Here is a 19,912-nt window from a genome sequence, read left to right as displayed (position 1 = left end):
TGTGTTTGTGGTGTCTCATTTTAGGTTGGAGTGTGAACTTCGGGACGAAGTTCTTTTGAAGGGGAAAAGACTGTAATACTACGGATTTTATTAAGCTGTATACTCGACCGAGTAGAGCCTACTCGGCCGAGTAGTGTTAATTGTGGAGTCTGTTTTGGTTCTGCCGAGTATGGAGAATACTCGACCGAGTAGAGGATACTCAACCGAGTATAGCTTTACTCGACCGAGTATAGCTTTACTCGACCGAGTATCCGGTCTGGCGAGTGTTATTTTACCGGTTTGATTAGGGAATGTTTAGGGTTATTTTATATTCCGCGTCAGTTTCTAAACATCATTTTCAACCCTCATCATTTTACGATTACCCTAATCACTCCCTAATCATCCCCTAATCTCGTTGTGTGTGCAATCGTCGTGGTCCTTGCGTATAATCTCTTTTTCTACTGTTGGTAAGTTTTATTTCCATGTCATTTGTATTCTTTTGGGGTTATTGTATTTACGGAATTGGGAAATACGGGGGATTGTGCAATGTGTAATTGTGTTATGTGGTTATTGTATAGGAGAAGACTTCGTAGAGGAGCCTTTCTGATTGTTCGGTTTCCGTTCTATTGTTGATTGCTAAGGTAGGGTTTCCCTACTCAGTTTACTGTTAATTGATTTAAGATTGTGATTGTACTGTGTATGATTGTTATCTGCTGATCATCGGAGGTTGGGTGTTGTGGTGACGGTGTTGATGTGGTTGTGTTGTGACGGTTGCGGTGTTGTGACAGCTGTGATGTTGTGTGTGTGATTGTGGTAGAGTCACTTGCGGGAATGGCTTCACACCCTAGTTCGCCCTCCGTGGAACCCGACACGGAAGGGGATGTTCACATTAAGGGATAGGGATTGTTAGTCGCTCGTTGATGAGCTGGACTAGGTGGGATCGGCTGCGGTCACCCACTGACGGCGAGGATTACCTGTTGCGATGGGTAATCTGGCAGGGCTACACACTTTGGTGTGTAGTCGGTTACTGTGTGAGATCGGGAGACTGGGGTTGGAGGGTGATCAGCTGGTTACCTCGTTTGTTTGTCTTATATTGATTGAGTAATACTGACCCCGTTGTTGTTTGTGGAATATGCGGTGATCCATTCGGGGATGGTGAGCAGGCTTGACAGGTATTGCTAGTGGTGAGCTTGGGACAGTCATGGGAGCGTTGTCATCACCAGTCATAGCATCACCATCCGAGTCTTAGTTTTGATTTCATTAGTTGTCAGACATTGGAGTTGTTTTGTTGAATCAGTTTTGGATTTTGGTTTGATGTAAACTTTAACTCTTTATGGTATCTTAATAAATGTGCTCAGTACAGACGCTTTTGATATGTACTAACCTCGGGCAACCGAGATGGTAACACACTTTCATGATAGGGTGGTCCTGGTAAGGCACCTTGGTATGAGGGGGTGTTACAGTAGTTTAGAGGAATGATATGGTTTAAGGGTTGATTTTGGGTAGTGTCGATTTGTGACCCTTGTCCACCAACGAGAGTTGGTTAGGTTGTAAATTGGATACCCGGGATTTGACCCTATAGCTAACCTAAGTTGAGACCTAAAGGGAGAACCAAGGGAGGGTACCTCTAGACTAGCGTTTGAAATCGACCTCTGAGAGGAGGAGTGGGATGACCCTGATTACGATGAGTACTTAATGACCTTGACCAAATTCTTGACCTCCTTGTAAATGTGCACGTTCTTAGGGTAGCCGGGTATTAGGTTAGGGATTCCGACCTTCGAACCCGAGAGGGGGGTTGGTGGGTAGTTCTAGTGTCTTATTTCGAACCCGAGAGGGGGGTTTTAGGCGAATTAGAGTCATCTCCTCCTTGCTTGTCTACCCGAATAATTAGCCTAGAGAATCGTGATGTGGAATTACGAATTGTTGTGGGAGAACCGAGTTCTAGGCCTTTTAATCATTTGATTTACACTTAATCTTTTCTTGCTCAATTTTCTTTCTTTTGTTTAATTGCATTTCATTTTGTTTAGTCTAGTTGTTAGAATAAAACCCTTCTCATTTATTATCGACTTAGCTAAACAAGAGACTAAAACGATTGGTAATCTTCCTAGCTCCTCGTGGGATCGACCCTCAATAGTGTACAACGACGATCGTGCACTTGCGAGGTATAATTTGATAACCATCAAGTTTTTGGCGCCGTTGCCGGGGAGCAAAGGCTAGATATTAATCGTTTTATTCTAGTTTAGACTAGGTCTTTATTTGTTACTAATCCCTTTCTTGAGTAGTGGAAGGTGCTTTAAAAGAACCGGGTAATCTTGAGTTCTTTGAGATTCCATTTGGAATTCCCGAAGAAGCAACAATGGTCGCGGTTCCCATGAGAGACAAGTTGGCTCCGAAGAAGGTGGTGAATCCTAGTATTGTCAAGCCACCTATACAAGCAAATAACTTTGATGTGAAGGCTACTTTGTTGCAACTAGTCCAAGGAAACCAATTCGGAGGGGGAGCCACCGAAAACCCCAGTGAACACCTTAATGATTTATTGGATAGTTGTGACATGTTTAAGGCAAATGGAGTGTCGGAGGATGCAATCCGCCTTAGGCTCTTTCCTTATTCCTTGAGAGGGAGTGTTAAGGAATGGTTGAAGAGTTGTGAACCCGATTCTCTTAGGACTTGGGATGATGTCTCTAAGGCCTTCTTAAGCAAGTACTTCCCACCACAAAGAACCGCAAGGATCAAGAGTGAGCTTCAAGGCTTCACTCAACAAGATGATGAGACCCTTTACGAGGCATGGGAAAGGTATAAGGGACTCCAAAGGTTGTGTCCTCATCACGGGATTGGAGATGATGAGTTGATCAACAACTTTTATGAGGGGTTGAGCAATGAAATAAAAATGAACCTAGATTCCGGCTCGGGAAAGGGGGCATTAGATAAAATTGATCACAAGACGGCCAAGGAGCTTATTGAGGAAATGGCTTCCCGAACTTTTCATTGGAATAATGATAGGCACAAGAGGAAAGGAAAGACAACCGTTGAGTCGGCCAATAATGTTGAGGTTAAAGGGTTGATAGAAGAACTCAAGCAATAAATTGCTTTGTTGAACTCTAGTAACACCTCAAGAAACTCTTCATCAAGTAGGTCTCAAGTGTATTGTTGTGAGATTTGTGGAGATCAAGGACATCCACCAAATGAGTGTCCTTTGATGATGGGAGAGGGTAATTGTATGGAGCAAGTGAATGGAGTGTGGGAATCAAGTCCGGCAAAGCAAGCATTCAACAACAATCAATACCATCCCGGAGTGAGAGCCCCCCAAAATTTTTCCCATGGCTCACAAAATGTCCAAAACCCCACTTTCCAACAAAAACAACAATTTACACCAAATTTCCAAGCCCAAAAGCAAAATCCCACCTTCCAATCAAGACCACAATTCAAACCACTCAATCAACCAATCAACCCACCATTTCAACAAAATTCCCAACCATTTTAACAAAATTCTCAACCCTTTCCACAATCCACCCAACCCAAATCAAACATGAAGCTCATGATGGAGCAATTGATGAATTCTCAAAACCAACTCGTCAACACTCAAACCTAATTCATCACTCATTCCAACCAAAAACAAGAGGAGACAACATCCTCTATTAACCAACTAAGGACTCAAATGCAAGCCTCCCAAAGAGTGACGGATAATCAAATCTCTCAATTGGCTTCTCAAATAAGTCAATTTCAAGCCTCAAATGGAAAGTTTCCGGGTAAAACCGAGAAAAACCCAAAGACCATTAATGCTATACATTTGAGGAGTGGTAGGGAGTTGGAAGACCGAGTGTTCATAAACAGGAAAAAGAGTCGCAAACCGGAAGTTGTGGTTGAACCACCAAAAGTGGTTGAAGATGATCTTGTAGAGGTTGTTGTGGAGACTCCCATGATAGTTGATGAACCCACCAAGGTTGTTGAGGAACCCAAGCAACATGTTGTGAGACCATATGTGCCACCAATCCCTTTACCTCAAAGTTTGGCAAGAGCAAAGCTTAAGCAAAAGTATGGGAAATTCATGCACATGATGAAAGGTGTGAACATCACCATGCCTTTTATTGATGCCATCAAGGAGATACTCGCATATGGAAAATTCTTGAAGGAGTTGATTTCCAACAAAAATTCATTGGGTCCAAGTACCATGGTCAATTTATCACAAGAATGTAGTGCTATCCTATTGCACAAGATGCCACCAAAGCTTGAAGATCCGGGTAGTTTTTCCATACCATGCACAATTGGGACCGTTCATATTGAGAGAGCCTTGTGTAACTTGGGGGCAAGCATTAGCCTCATGCCTCTCAATATCTTCAAGAAATTGAAGGGTTTTGAACTTTCACCTACAAGAGTATCTTTGCAACTTGCGGATAGATCGGTGAGATATCCAATTGGCCTTGTGGAAGATGTACCACTCAAAGTGGGAAAGCTTGTGATACCTTGCGACTTCTATGTGATGGATATTCCCCAGGATTCTAAAATTCCAATCATCCTAGGACGCCCTTGCCTTGCAACGGGGGGTGTCTTGATTGATGTGAAAAATGGCAAACTATCTCTTCAAGTTGGTGATGACAAGATATAATTCTTGTTGGAAAATTCCATGAAATCTCCTTCTATGATTGACTCTTGTTGTAGAGTGGATGTGTTGGAGGATTGTTTGAATGAGCATAATCTTGAGCCTTCACATTTGGATCCATTGGAAGTTTGTCCAACAAACAAGGAGGGAAATGAAGGTGATCTTGTATTGAGAGTTGATGTTAAAGGACATTTGGGTGAAGATGACTCAAGAGAAAATGAATTTGAAGACCAAATTAATGATGAGATTGAATCATTCTTGAGCTCTCCGGATTCATTTGTTCTAAGCTCTTTTGAAGGTGCACCTTGGTCGGACAAATCTTCAAGTGATTAGGAAGCTCTAATTGATGTCTTGGAGGCGGCTCTCAATGGAAATAGTTCGGGTCAAAAGGAGAGTCAAGAAAATTGGGATAAAAATGACACCATCATGAACCTCAATGTTGAGAAGTTGACTCCTCCACCTACTATTCCCTACCAATTTCCTTACCTTGGTGACCAAGAAGAGAGTTGTCCAACAAGTAAAACTTATGAGATTCCGTTCCTCTTACCACCTAGCTACCATTCCAAGTTTAAGGGTTCTAACTATCAAAAGGACCCAAGAAAGGGAGCCAAGGAGAGTAAGAGGAACCATGACAAGAAGTGTTGGAAAAGAAGTTGGTTGTGGTATGCTATGAAATGGTGTTACTTGTGCTTGTTCGAGGCTTTTGTTAAAGCTTTTGACCGGTTACTTCGTGCCTTGAGTGACATGGATCACGCTACTTGGAAATTCAAGAAACAAAATTTTGGATGAGAGGTTTGGTGGAGTCCCTTAAGAACCACCATATTGTTAGTATTCTCTTCCTTTGCTTTATTTATTTATGTTTTGCTTGCATTTGCATTTAGTTTACTTAACTGAATAGGAGCTATTCTAAATTAGCTCTCTTTGCATTCATGTAGTGTAGTTTGCATTGTCCTTTCAATCTTGCATATAAAATAGTTCATGCATTACATTCATTAACCAAAAACCACTAAAAATTTGAAAAATAAAAAAAATCTTCAAAAACATGTATTTTATTTCGAAATTTCCTCCACACATTTATTTCCATTGGAAATATGTAAATAAATAAGTGTGGGGAGGAAATTCCATCATTTAAAAATACCAAAAACATGTTATTTATTTTCAAATATTCAAAAAAATCAAAAACACGTTCTTACGTTTTGGAAAATTCAAAAACCAACAAAAATATGTTATTTATTTTTCCTATTCTCTCCCTATACTTTGTTCCATTGAGGACAATGTAAATTTCAAGTGTGGGGAGGGAAATATCCACTTTGTGCATATTGTTTATATTTGTATATATTTGCTTGTTAATCTGAGAAAAATACAAAAATGCCTAAAAATTGAAAAAATTCGAAAATTTCAAAAATATTGCATTGTTTATATTATATATATTGCATTTGTCCTAACTATTTTGATAGGCAACACATGAATCATCGGAGAAGATGCGTGGTAAAATTCTTCCAATCTTTTCTCCTTTATCCTTCCTTTTCTTTTTGTATATATAAGCATGGAGGAGGACGGGATATTTGATGTGGATGTTCCCTTTGGGAACCGTTTTGGATATGTGTGTGTTGTTGGTGTGTTGTTAGGACTAGATATTATATGCATTTAGATTAGACATGTATATATGTGTTCACTCTTGCATTCAAGTAACTTGTTCATATGCGTAGTTTGCATCCATACACGTTGCATTTTGTTTGTAAAAATTTGCATAGCGAGTTTAAAAGTGAACGGCATATGTTGCCAATGATGATAACTTGTTTTGCCCGTGTCATTTCCTTTTTGATAGCTCGTACCTCTTGATGACACATGTTAGGGTTTTTGCTTGCAAAAACCCGGAAGTCTAGCTTAACAACCAGGTTGCGACCACCTTATGAGACCGTATTAGGCCCGAGAGTTGACCTAGGCTTGACATAGCTACTAAAATGTGAGGATAGAGCCTCCATATGGCCGGCCCATCAAACCGGTCCAATCTAGGTCATGAGAGTAATTCTCCTTACGTGGTATGTCATGTCAAAACGCATAAGTATGGTGCTCATTCCTTACCGTAGAAGTATCGAGGTGCATGTTGAGACAATTTTGTTCAAATAAAGTAGCCTCTCTTAGCCAAATAAGCTTATTTTTCACCCATATGATCATCTTTCCCTTTTGTTTACCCAATTTGTGCCTAAGTCTTGTTATTTCATTTGCAAATAAAATAACTACATTCCATAAACATCTCACCTTTTTTGAGTAGTTCGTCTTTGTAGTTGTTTTGAGGAGTATAATTTGGTAGGAAATTTGATTTTTATTGAGGTGAACGGTCCGAAATATCACAAAAGTGAAATGAAGCTTGATTGTTGGCCAATTTTTGCATTATTAGGAGGGTCACGAGTTAATGAAAAAGAAAGAGAAAAAAAATGAAGGAGAAAATCAAATAGAAAAAGAGAAAAAGGAAATGAAAAAGGAAAAAAAAAGAAAAGAATGTATATTTTTGTGTTTAATAAAGGGTTGGTAATTTGCAAATTGAGTTTGTTTTGAAGAAGTATTGAATGATTTTTGGAGATGGCAATCTTGCCATATTTTGTGGAGGAATTCATTTGCATTGGGTAAGTTTAGTGAATCGATAGATGTGTCGACTACTCAATCCGATAGCCTCACATGTCATAAAATGGTGTTTGCACCGATCCCTTTTCACCTAACCCAAGCCCCATTACAACCCGATTGTCTCTTGTATGCGCATCATTTGACATTTCTCTTGCGGATATTGGATGGAGTACCATATTAGATTGCGGGCATGCTTCGCAATTCGAGTTAGGAGAGTGATTTTGGCTACATTTTATCACAAAATTCACCCTGTTCTTTCATTTGAGTGACTAGTGAAATCCGTGAGAGTCGGTCTTTGGTCTTCTTTTGGTCGAAGGTTTGATATGGAGTCGAATCTTGCGTGTGTCATGTCATTCTTGGGAGTATAGCGATGTACTTCCCCTTTCCCGCATAGAATTTATTTCTTAGGCACCCCGTGTTGTCAATGTTGGTTACTTGAGTTAGAATTAGAGCATCGACACCTTGGTAAGACCCGAAGACGACATCCTCCACTAATGACTCTCTTTGTTCGGTTTTTGAAAACAAAACGACCGCTTAGATGAGGAAAGCGGTTTGACTTTTTGTAGATGCATCCATTGTTTGTTTCGTGCTTCATGATAGGATGTGTCAAAATTTTCCGCAAGCCCCCACTTGCCTTGCATCGAAATGCATACCTCATTGTGTTTTGGTGTTAGTTGAAGGGACGGAGAAGGCCCGTTAATTGCCTCTCATCGGATATTATTAATTTAGCTAGTCTTTTATATTAAGGGTCTCGATTCAGTTTAAATGAGCTTACTCGACGACGAGTAAGGTTTAAGTGTGGGGAGATTTGATAAGTAATAATTTAGCGTCATTTTACTCGCACTTATATCTTATTTGTAACTCAATTTTGTACGTTTCATTGTTTATAGCTCATTTAAATTAGTAATTTATAACAATTAGTCATCGTAGTCATATTTATTAATTAGTCGGATATTTATTTAATATTATTATTAATATTACTTTATTATAATAATTTGTAGGTAAGGCGAAATAATAAAGAGGAGATTCGAGTAAGTAAAACGAGATGGAATTGAGACGGGTCAAAGAGCGGAATCGTATCGAATGAAGCAAAGCAAGACGGGGATTTTGATAGCCGATTTACCAACAAATAAACCAAGTGAGTTTCAAAGTCAACCATTGAACTTGGGTAATTATGTTGACCAAAACTCCCTTCTTTCTTTCTCTCTCCGACTTAGGACCACCCGCAACAACATCAACACTCCATCACCATTTTTGTCCACCATATCCAATTCTACCATCAACCACCAATTTCAACCTTCGACATTCTCCATTCATCTGCCACACGAGCAGCAGCCGCCATCATCAAGCATGAACTCGGGATCGAAACCGAGTTAATTGGAATAGAAACAATCGTTCTCTGAGTCGGGTCACCGACTGCCGCCTACCCAACCGGCTGGGAATACGCAAAGAATTGACTCCATTTTCCAGAGAACTCCCAGCCGGCATTGTCACCGGTGGCCGGCCAACCGGCTCGCAACACAATTGCATCCAAATTTCATCCCCAGCCGGGTCACCGATCGCCGACACCCCCACCGGCTGGGAGAACCATTAAATTAACTTGAAATTTCCAGGGGATTCCCAGACGGTCACTTGACCGGTGGCCGGTGGGCCGGCTCCCAACCCCTCTTTGCGTGTTTCCTTCTTTTCATTTCTTTTTTGTCCAATTGTGGAGGATGTGTCGCTGATTGGGGGAAGGGGGAATGTTTTGGTTATCATTAGTATTATGATTATTATTATTATCAATTATTATTATTATTATTATTATTATTATATTATATTATTATTATATTATTATTATTATTATTATTATTATTATTATTATTATTATTATTATTATTATTATTATTATTATTATTATTATTATTATTATTATTATTATTATTATTATTATTATTATTATTATTATTATTATTATTATTATTATTATTATTATTATTATTATTATTATTATTATTATTATTATTATTATTATTATTATTATTATTATTATTATTAGATTAGTATAAAAAGAAAGACCACATTACACATTAGACACTACTGACTTACCTTAGAATTAGACTACCAATTAGACTAGTTAGATTATTTTCCTCCCAAAAAATATTTTGTAGAACCCTAAATTTATTTTCCTCTCTCAATTTTCCTCTTACCCAAGTTGTAATCTTTACTTAAAAATTAATACAATTGTTCTCTTGTTTATCCAAGTTCTTCCATCAATTTAAAGTTTCCATGTTGTTGGTATAATTCTCTCCCTTAATTTCATTTGTTTACATTTACTTTCATTCAAGTTTTGTTAATTGTTTATGCTTGAATTCCTCTCTTTTGTTGTTTGATTGTTATTGTCTCTATCTTGTTCATCTTATTCATGTTCACCATTATTGTTTCTCTTCTAAAGGTTGAACGTTTGGGTGATTGTGTTAAAGTTTGAGTCTTTTTGTCTTAATCCTTGCTCTTCTTAGTTAAATTAGCATTACCTCTTAGATTTGTTGGGTTATTACATGATTAATTGTAGAATCCATTTTCACACCATGTTCACGATTAAAGAATCCATCTTTACTAATTATCTTGTCTTAGTAGAAATGATTAGCAAGCGGTCTTCCACTAGGACTCGGTTTGACCCGACATGAGTAACTTCACTAATTGAATCCCATTAAGGCTAATTAGCCGGGGAATTTGGTGAGGGTAGTTTAGAGGAATGATATGGTTTAAGGGTTGATTTTGGGTAGTGTCGATTTGTGACCCTTGTCCACCAACGAGAGTTGGTTAGGTTGTAAATTGGATACCCGGGATTCGATCCTATAGCTAACCTAGGTTGAGACCGAAAGGGAGAACCAAGGGAGGGTACCTCTAGACTAGCGTTTGAAATCGCCCTCCGAGAGGAGGAGTGGGATGACCCGGATTACGATGAGTACTTAATGACCTTGACCAAATTCTTGACCTCCTTGGAAATGTGCACGTTCTTAGGGTAGCCGGGTATTAGGTTTGGGATTCTGACCTTCGAACCCGAGAGGGGGGTTGGTGGGTAGTTCTAATGTCCTATTTCGAACCCGAGAGGGGGGTTTTAGGCGAATTAGAGTCATCTCCTCCTTGCTTGTCTACCCGAATAATTAGCCTAGAGAATCATGATGTGGAATTACGAATTGTTGTGGGATAACCGAGTTCTAGGCCTTTTAATCATTTGACTTACACTTAATCTTTTCTTGCTCAATTTTCTATCTTTTGTTTAATTGCATTTCATTTTGTTTAGTCTAGTTGTTAGAATAAAAACCTTCTCATTTATTATCGACTTAGCTAAACAAGAGACTAAAACGATTGGTAATCTTCCTAACTCCTCGTGGGATCGACCCTCAATAGTGTACAACGACGATCGTGCACTTGTGAGGTATAATTTGATAACCATCACAGTCGTTCCCACTTAAGCCCCGCTCATCTCCGTCGAGCGATAAACCCAAATCCATTAATGTGCACATCCCTTCTGTGGCGGGTTCCACAGAAGGCGAATAATGGGCGTGAAGCCACTCCCGCAAGTGACTCCACTCAGCCAGGGACGCACCCCGAAGAACACAGACAGATACAATCACAACAATCAACAACAACCAAATCCAACAACCGTCACAATATAAATATGATACTTTACAAAAATCACAATCAACACAAACCACATTATGTGACTAATACTGAGTAGGGAAACCCTACCTGAAATGCAACACAAGCAGACGATCTCAACAGCTGTATCAATACCTCTCCTCTACGAATCCTCCTCCTATCACATAATCACATAATTATTATGATACGTGCATTTTATATAGTCCTTTTCGGTCTTTTTATGCACGTATTTATATGCTATTATCGTAGTTTTATGCTACGAAATACCCCGAATATGCTACTTTGGTTTGTTTTGTTCTATTTGCAGGAATGGACCAGAAAGTAGTGAAATCAAGCCTTTTACCGTCCGTTTTGCATGCATTTGGAGGAAGAGTGAATTTTGAGCGGAAATGTAGTTGTCTTGGAATGCGTGAAGCCGTTTCGGGAGCTAAAAGACAAGTTGAAGCTGAAACTAACGAGATTTTGAGCTGCTGAAGTTAGATATCACTCGATCGAGTACTTTATTGGTCGATCGAGTGGTTTTAGATCAAATAATAGGTCGATCGAGTACTTATTCAAGTCGATCGAACAGTGTCTATTTAGTGTTTACTCGATCGAGTATTTATTCACTACTACAGATACAGGCTATAACAACGGTTAAAAACCGTTGTTATATAAGAAAGCGGACGTTGTTAAAGCGTCCGTTGTAAAAGGTTTTAACAACGGCTGGTTTTCTTAAGGAACCCGTTGTTAAAACTATTAACAACGGTTTTAAGTATAAACACCCGTTGTGGAAAGTGTGACTCAATTTTGGGGGGAAAGTTATAACAACGGGTTATAATATACAAAACCGTTGTTATAACTAAAGACAACGGGTTGTTTCTCAATAACCGTTGTTGTTTGTTTTTAAAAAATAAAAATAAAAATTAAATTAAATATTACTAGATGCATGCATAATTACGGCCCGTTATAATTCTGATGCATACATTATTACTGCCATCCCTGTGCATATGAATGGACAATATGGAATGAGAAGGGTTATAATAATATTTGAAGCAGTAAAGAGAGATATGATGATGATTATGGCACAACTTCCTAACATATATATTAATTAAAAAACAACTCAAACCACACATTACTTAGTATAAATACATGCAGTATCTCAACTAACATTCCATTATCTCACTATATATCTCCAAACCCTAACTGCTAAAACAAACTCCAAATAAACCCTAATTAATCTTTCAAACAAACTCCAAACTTCATCAACAAAATGAATGATATCATCCTTAAGACTCTTACTATGATCGAGAACAACAACAGTTTCATCCGCCGTTGCTCCACATTGAGGACAGTTTGAGCTACCTTGTGGAAGCTCGATCCGTCTCAAGGACGCCAAAAAGATGGCTTGACAGAGCGAAAACGATTGCGGCTATATGACGATATAGCAATTGCTGAACGGAACCTCCAAATAGCTAAGGAGGAGAGGACGGATATCATAGAAGAGAATAAGACTCTCTATGAAAATATAAGAATTGCATTTTTATTAATGTAATTTTTTTAATTTATGTATTTATATATATATATATATATATATATATATATATATATATATATATATATATATATATATATATATATATATATATATATATATATATATATATATAGAAATAGGATCTGTGCGAACCTAAAGTTCGGTGCGAACCGTACGAACTGTCTAATTTAGGTAACTAACCCAAAATAACCAACAAACAACACATTTGCTGCTTATGCGAAAGCCGAAACCCAACCTTCCTTATCCTCTCTCACCTCAATCAACTACCAACCAACGCCAACGGCCACCACCTGACGCCGCCAGAGATGACCGCCATGCTTCCTCCGACGACCTCGCCAGCGATCATCTCCATTCTCTTTCTCTTCTTTCTTGCGATCATCTTCCTTCCTGCAGCCCTTTTCCTCGGCGCATCGTCGCCACCCTTCTTGCTGCACCACCACCACCACCACCACAATTAGGTGCATTTTCAATCATTATTTACTCAATTTTATTCGAAATCTTCCAAAAATGTCTTCAGTGTAATTAGTTTTCTAAAATATTTTTTGATTTTTTAGATCTATGATTTAAATCGCTCAGTTTGTTTTAAAAAAAATAAGATTTATGTTAGTTGTTGAGGCGCGTTCGACCGAGCTATGGTGGTTTGATGGTGCGAGATTAAACAAAAATGGAGTTGCAGGTGGTCAGTTGGTATGATGTTTGTCGGAGGTCTGGTTTGTGGCGGAGACAAGGTGCGGTGCAGTGTCGCCAGTGATACGGCACTGTCGGTTAGAGCTGGTACGATCTGAAGGTGGTTGTGATCATATTATCACGACGACATGGTTTATGAAAAAAACAATGGCCTTGGGGCTTCGGATAATCAAACTTAATGATCCTATTCACATTAATTTGTGGGTGTTTGAACTTATTCACATTAATTTGTTTGTTTGCAATGGTGACGGTGTACTGCAAGCAGACCAGGTTGTGTATTCAACAGAGGATGGGTATTTCTATTACCCGAAAACCCCAGCAATGGCACTCGGGATGTTCTGCTTCTTCAGCGTCGCGCTCAGCTTCATTTCTTACTTTGTCTTGATACACATGTCAATACTCCCAGATACATATACCAACACTCTAGATACACAAATCGATTTGTATATCCGGGAGTATTGATATGTGTATCTGAGATACTAACATGTGTATCTAGATCGTTTCATAGTAGTGTGTCCAGAATCTCCTGATAGGCCTAAATTCATGTTTGGGAGAAATTCGGAGCATGCCATTTGCTTAGTCTAGAAATTTAGACTATTATTGTGATTTACAACAGGCTCACAGTTGGTTCAAGTCATTTCAATAGTCGGGATGCCTGGTTCAGGCAAGACAACTCTAGCCATGAAAGTGTACAAAATAGTTGCTCGCTCCTTTCATTGCAGTGCTTGGTGTTATGTTTCTCAAAACTACGAAAATAAAGGGTTGATTCAACAAATTATAAATGATATTGAAGGACCTAGGGAAGATACGGAAGATCTCAGTGAAGAAGATTTAGCACTAAAGCTATATCAAGTTTTAATGAAAAAGAAGGATTATCTAATTGTCTTAGATGATGTTTGGGATATTCAAGTATGGAATCAGCTGAGAATGTGTTTTCCGCTAGGCAACAATCGGAATAAAATCTTGCTAACAAGCCGGTCTAAGGTGGTTGGTTTGCATGCTGCTACTTCTGATGACTCTTGTATTGGCCTTAATCTCATTTCCCCGGAGAAAGGCCGGATTTTATTGGAGAAGCGTGTATTTGGTGGAAAGAGCTTCCCTGAGCATTTACGCGACATTGGAATGAAAATTACCGACAAATGTGGAGGACTTCCACTGTCACTGGTTCTGATAGCAGGAGTTCTTAAGAATATAGAACAAAAAGAACAAGAGTGGGAGAAAGTTTCTAAAAATCTAGATTCCTTTGTTAAAAATCAAGATGATATTTTAGATAAACTAGAATTAAGCTATAAACATCTACCCATTCATCTGAAACAGTGTTTTCTCTACTGTGGAGCACTGGTATCCGCACCCATACGTGGTGGTGAAATTCGAAAGTCCAAGTTGGTGAAGTACGCTGTGGGTTGCAGAAAGACTGATAGAAGAAACTGATGGTGAAAATCAGAGTGTGGAGGAGGCCGCGGAGAGTTGCCTGATGGACCTAATTAGTCGAAGCTTGCTAATAGTTGTCAAAAGAGGATCAGATGGTCAGGTTCGGACATGTCGGGTCCATGATCTTCTGCGAGATTTCTGCATATGGAAAGGGCATGAGGAGCAATTTCTGCTCACCAGGTATAATCAATCAACTTCATACTATTGTCTGGGTCATTTTGTGTTGGGTCAGTGGTTACTGTCTAAGTCCTTCTTGTCTGTCTCTATTTTGCAGAATAGATACTCTGAAAGCCTTTCCCAATTGGCCACGGCGCATTTGCATTTGCTTACACAAGCTTGTTGATGTAAAATATCCTCCATGGTCCTGAACCACGCATCAATACCCTGATACATTCCGAGTGTAATGTCGCATGCAGTTCTGAGAAATGAATCAATACCCTGTCATTTTGTGTTGAATCAACCCTTTCTTTTCGTAGTTCTGAGAAATGACTTACTTTGTCTTGATACACATGTCAATACTCCCAGATACATATACCAACACTCTAGATACACAAATCGATTTGTATATCCGGGAGTATTGATATGTGTATCTGAGATACTAACATGTGTATCTAGACCGTTTCATAGTAGTGTGTCCAGAATCTCCTGATAGGCCTAAATTCATGTTTGGGAGAAATTCGGAGCATGCCATTTGCATTAATAAGTCCTCATGTATCACATCAGGTCACAAGGGGTGTCAACACCATCCCGGGCCACCTCAGTCCTCAAGAACAGAATTCGGTCGAGGCAATTGTTCAAGTAAGGTAAACACCCTCCCCTACAGATAAATTTTATGCTCAATCTCTCCCTTTCGCACACACGTTCACTGACATACTACAGAGATTGTGGTGTATTGTCATATTTTACGTTCCTGAACTGTATGTTCGTCGTGTTAAATTGCAGTGGATATCCCTGTCTATAGTGATGGTTGGTGTAGGAGATGGCTCATGGGATATGATGAAAGAGTTCGATGATAATTTTCCTTCTAGTGCTTTCGATAACTTTCAGGTAATTAACTGATCAAATGATTATGCTTTTATTTATCTCATATGCAGTACTAATCTGAACTATTTTCCGTGGCTAGTTTGTGAATTTCACTGAATTAATGTCAAAGAAGGCTGATATCTAAAGAAAGCAGACGGAGTTCCCTCTTTCTGCCTGGATGGAGATACCTTTTCAGTACAAAGCCACTCTTGAGCATGGTTTACTAGGGTAAAGCTTTGCTATTTGTTCGGTTTTTGTCTGGATGGGAGGGAGTACATCTGTCATGGGAGTCAACCAAATTTAGCAAAGGGAACATATGGCTGTTATTCGTGATCATATGGGGAACGTTAGACGTGCTAGAGTGCAACAACTGAAGTATGGATGGGCGCTTGTTATTGCGAAGGCAAATGCAGCAGTGTTTGGAGTAAGAATGGCGATTCAGATGGGTATTCGAGCTGCAATCTTGGGGTCGGATTTGGTACAACTTGTCACTACCTTACAAAACCAATAAACCATGACGTACCAGCCAACTATTTCGGAAATGTAGTTTGCGAGATCGTTATGTTAGCTGAAGTGTTTGATTGTTCAAGTTTTAATTTTGTTAATCGTAGTGGCAACGTAGCATCGTAGCTGCACATCGGTTAGCCCATCCCCTGATTGCACTACTCGTGTGTGGGTAGATGCTTGTCCTGAGCGTATTGCGGATGCAATTGTTTATGGCTTTGTATTGGCAGTTAAATTAATATGATTATTTCTTCAAAAGTAGGTTTTTTGGTAAAATGAGGGGTGTCGAAGCCGTTTGTCGAGAATTAATAAAACAATCTGTTGTTGCGATAAATTTATGCCTTGTCCATCTTACACCTTATGCCGATCTCCAATGCGCTGCTTACAACCAGTAGGCAGCCGCAAGGGAATAACTCACATAGGTCTCCTGCCATTTTCTATTTATGCAATCCATCTTTCTTCAAATCCACACTACATATCTTCCTTCAAAGCTAAGAAGGTGATTTCCTCGCCCATGCTCAAATATTACTTGCCAATTTATCAGTCAAACTTCTGCATTATTTTCCTGTTGTACTTCTAACCCAGCCAAAAATACTTTGAACTCAAAAAATGTGCCGACAAAAGCACATCCGAAATTAACCCGAAATGAAATGTATAACATGCCTAAGATGGACCGATCTAGACCCGACCCAATTGACCATTTTACCTTGCTAGATACACTCTTTTACCTTGTTAAATACACATATTTAAGAAACTAGATACACTCCTTTTGCCTTGTTAGATACACTCCTTTGACAAGCTAGATACACTTATTTACCTTGTTAGATACACATCTTTGACAAGCTAGATACATATTTAACAAGCTAGATACACTTTTTTACCTTGCTAGATACACTCATTTGACAAGCTAGATACACTCTTTTACCTTGCTAGATACACAACTCTGCCAAGCTAGATACACTCATTTACCTTGCTAGACGCACTTCTTTACCTTGTTAGATACGCATCTTAGGCAAGCTAGATACACTCCTTTATCATAATATTTAAAAATCAGATTAGGACATAGTAACATAGAAGGAATGAAGAACATGAATGAAGGAATGAAATTAGAAAATAAATTAACTACTCAAACGAAAGCAAGATTTAGTCTTCCGTTTATTATTTTTTTGTCGATGACCGATGTAAGTCGTCGTTAACCAGAGTTGAACAAGTATATGCAGTATAATTAGAAATGAATAAAAGTTGAATTAGTATGGAGTATAATTAAAGCCTGAAGTTAATACAAATTGGATGAAATAATTTGGAGCGGACGAATATCTCCCGTCAATTGAGCAGACGCCTGAGGCTAGCCCCGTGACTGGGGAGCGAATTTCTCCGTACTGACAAGGATGTCTCCCCGCCTATCTCATAAGAGAATGTAAGTGGTAGGCCGTACAATGACACAGTCATTGGTTCATCAGCTGATCTGGTCTGTATTTGGTGGTTTGCTACTTTGCCATGACGAGCTGAAAACAATGACAGTCATTAGTTTGTGAATTGCCACTAAATTTATGTTCATATACATGTGTTAAAATTGACAATATTCTGCAACAAAGTGCGAAAATAACCATTTATCATACATTCCTTTAAGTAGCTAGATACACTTCTCCAAATTACTAACAGGGTACATGAGTTGGTTCGTGTTATTTTGTCAGTCTCAACAGTTGCATTATTCAAAACAGCCTGAATGCTTCAGACAGGAATATTGATCGGGTCTTGTTGGAACCGTAAGGAAGGATAACAAAATCAAAAGTGTAAGGCCTTACATAGCGAAAATTAAATGGCAACTACAGCTCTAGCGGACCTGTACAATCGGTCGTCCTATTACAAATTCCTGATATTATCAGGCATATTATCAGCTGTCGGCTTATCAATATTCAAAAGTTGAACACTGAGCGAGCCATGAAAAGTGCTATCCTTGCAGCATATCAATTTAATGAGGCGTTTATCTTTAAGCAACATGAGAGAATAAACCGACAAGCAGGTACACTGCCTCACACTAGTCACAACTGCGATTAACAGAAAACGGTAACACCTTAGAGAAACTATGATCCTGTATTCCTCTATGTATGGACACACTGTCTCAAGTGTTTAATGGTTACTTCTACTGAGTCGTTGAGTAGAGAACAACAACGCGCTTGATCTCAAGGTTTGTTATAAACTACGTACATTCAATCCATACTGAACGGAGAACAATTCAAGAGTCAAGACCATCAAAAACACTAGAAGAGATCATTTACAAGTACGATTTTCAAGCCTATAATTCTGTTAGTAGCAGTGTAGGACACTCCTTTAAGTTACTAAATACATTCCTTGAAGTAGCTAGATACACTTCTCCAAATTACTAGATACATTCTTTTAAGTTTCTGGATACACTCCTTTAAATTACTCGATACATACCTTTTATCTAGTTAGATACACTCGTTTAAGTTAATTAGATACACTCCTTTAAGTTACAAGATACATACCTTTAAGTTGCTAGATATACTCTTTTAAATTACTAGATACATATCTTTAGCTAGTTAGATACTCTTCTTTAAATTACTAGTTACATACCTTTAACTTGCTAGTTACACATATTTAGCACCTTAGATCGGGTAGAAAATATTTTTGAAATGCTCACAGTACAACAAAAAATCATGAAAATAAGTTACAGGAAAGCAGAAAACCATTGATCAAAACACCTATTAACAAAATTTCTAATCTGTATAAAAAATACACTCTTAAAATCATCCCAAATACACCGAGTTTTCTCACAATGAATCGCACGTTTCCTCATGTCTAATAAACCCAGTTGAATGTACAACATTAATCACATCTCCAAGGGTCCCATTACAAGTAGGCTTCAAAAATCTAAGTAACAAAGTTGAATTCTTTCTTGATAAATTTGCTTTATACAATATACCATAACTTGATATATAGCTTGATTGAATCATTCAAAACAAACAAAGAAAACCCCCAATTCTTATCAATTTAACAAAATAATGCAGGAAATTAAAATTAATCCCAAATTAGAAGACCTTACTTGAAACGGAAATGCAGCAATGTTTTTCGCCAGTTTCCTTTTTGTACCAATCGATCCAAAATTTAGAGACGAAAACTGCAATTAATAGAAGTCGGAAAATCCATAACTTGGTTACGTGAAATCGAAGCGACAAAAGAAGAGCAGCGGCTTGCTGACTTGGTCTACGTGGCCGACGAAGGATAACACCGTCTACGGATGTCGACTGGAAGGCTACGACGGGCGGTGGTGGTGGATGGGGGAGATGAAAAGTTAGAGGGAGAGGAAAAGTAAGATGGGGTATGAATAAAACATAAAGAATAAGGGAGAGGGAATATGCGAGGAGTTTGGTTTTGGCTTTTTTAAATTAGTTCGTACGGTTCGCACTTTGACCCCGACCCTATATATATATATATATATATATATATATATATATATATATATATATATATATATATATATATATATATATATATATATATATATATAGAAGAAGGATCAAGTGAGTCCACCTAAAATCCTTGAGTCCATAAGTCCTCTTTAGGACCCTTAAAAAGATAGGATGGAGGGTTGAGATTGAAAGGGAAAAGGGAGGGATTAGTGCTAAAATTAGGGGATCAATCCTAATTAATCAGTTTCTCTCACTACCACACTAATCAACCCCCTAATTTCACTATATAACCTTTATTTTTCCACCCACTTCTCTCTCCTATCACACAATTATCCTCCCACTCATCTCTCTAAAAACTCCCAAAAACCAAAACCACCCAAAAATTCAAAAAATCAAAAAAAAAAAATTCACTCCTCATCCTCACTCACCCACCACCACCCAACCCCGGCCCCG

The 19,912-nt window shown here is 38.5% G+C and overlaps 2 protein-coding genes, 1 long non-coding RNA gene and 1 other non-coding gene across 4 annotated transcripts; 2 read left to right on the top strand and 2 right to left on the bottom strand.

Annotated features, from left to right (window-relative positions):
• Positions 1-2,704: 2,704 nt before the first annotated feature.
• LOC141650056 (small nucleolar RNA R71) lies at positions 2,705-2,811 on the bottom strand. The gene has a single exon (XR_012546119.1). It is a non-coding gene; the product is annotated as a small nucleolar RNA R71 (small nucleolar RNA).
• An 823-nt stretch (positions 2,812-3,634) lies between these two features.
• LOC141649711 (uncharacterized) lies at positions 3,635-4,582 on the top strand. Its single transcript, XM_074458393.1, has one exon. The coding sequence runs from the start codon at positions 3,635-3,637 to the stop codon at positions 4,580-4,582; it is 948 nt and encodes a 315-aa protein (XP_074314494.1).
• Positions 4,583-4,600: 18 nt separating this feature from the next.
• On the top strand, positions 4,601-14,869 carry LOC141649710 (putative late blight resistance protein homolog R1B-16). The gene is made up of 4 exons (XM_074458392.1): positions 4,601-4,874; positions 13,687-14,411; positions 14,515-14,681; positions 14,776-14,869. Exons 1-4 carry the CDS (start codon positions 4,601-4,603, stop codon positions 14,867-14,869), a joined length of 1,260 nt encoding a protein of 419 aa, XP_074314493.1.
• A 2,384-nt stretch (positions 14,870-17,253) lies between these two features.
• Positions 17,254-19,412, bottom strand: LOC141646296 (uncharacterized). The gene is made up of 2 exons (XR_012545486.1): positions 19,093-19,412; positions 17,254-17,533 (listed from the first exon to the last, which is right to left on the bottom strand). It is a non-coding gene; the product is annotated as an uncharacterized LOC141646296 (long non-coding RNA).
• Positions 19,413-19,912: the final 500 nt, after the last annotated feature.

Source organism: Silene latifolia, chromosome 3, assembly GCF_048544455.1.
Source record: "Silene latifolia isolate original U9 population chromosome 3, ASM4854445v1, whole genome shotgun sequence".
NCBI lineage: Eukaryota > Viridiplantae > Streptophyta > Magnoliopsida > Caryophyllales > Caryophyllaceae > Silene > Silene latifolia.
The sequence above is the reverse complement of the archived record's forward strand: the minus strand, read 5'-3'. Positions and strand labels throughout refer to the sequence as shown.

What these genes read in the sequence shown, in the direction of transcription:
- LOC141649711 (XM_074458393.1), top strand. Translation starts at nt 3,635, where the DNA reads ATGCAAGCCTCCCAAAGAGTGACGGATAATCAAATCTCTCAATTGGCT.
- LOC141649710 (XM_074458392.1), top strand. Translation starts at nt 4,601, where the DNA reads ATGAAATCTCCTTCTATGATTGACTCTTGTTGTAGAGTGGATGTGTTG. An exon ending in TGTTCTAAGCTCTTTTGAAG is followed by an intron (nt 4,875 to 13,686) that starts GTGCACCTTGGT and finishes GATTTACAACAG; the next exon opens with GCTCACAGTTGGTTCAAGTC. An exon ending in GAGCAATTTCTGCTCACCAG is followed by an intron (nt 14,682 to 14,775) that starts GTATAATCAATC and finishes TCTATTTTGCAG; the next exon opens with AATAGATACTCTGAAAGCCT.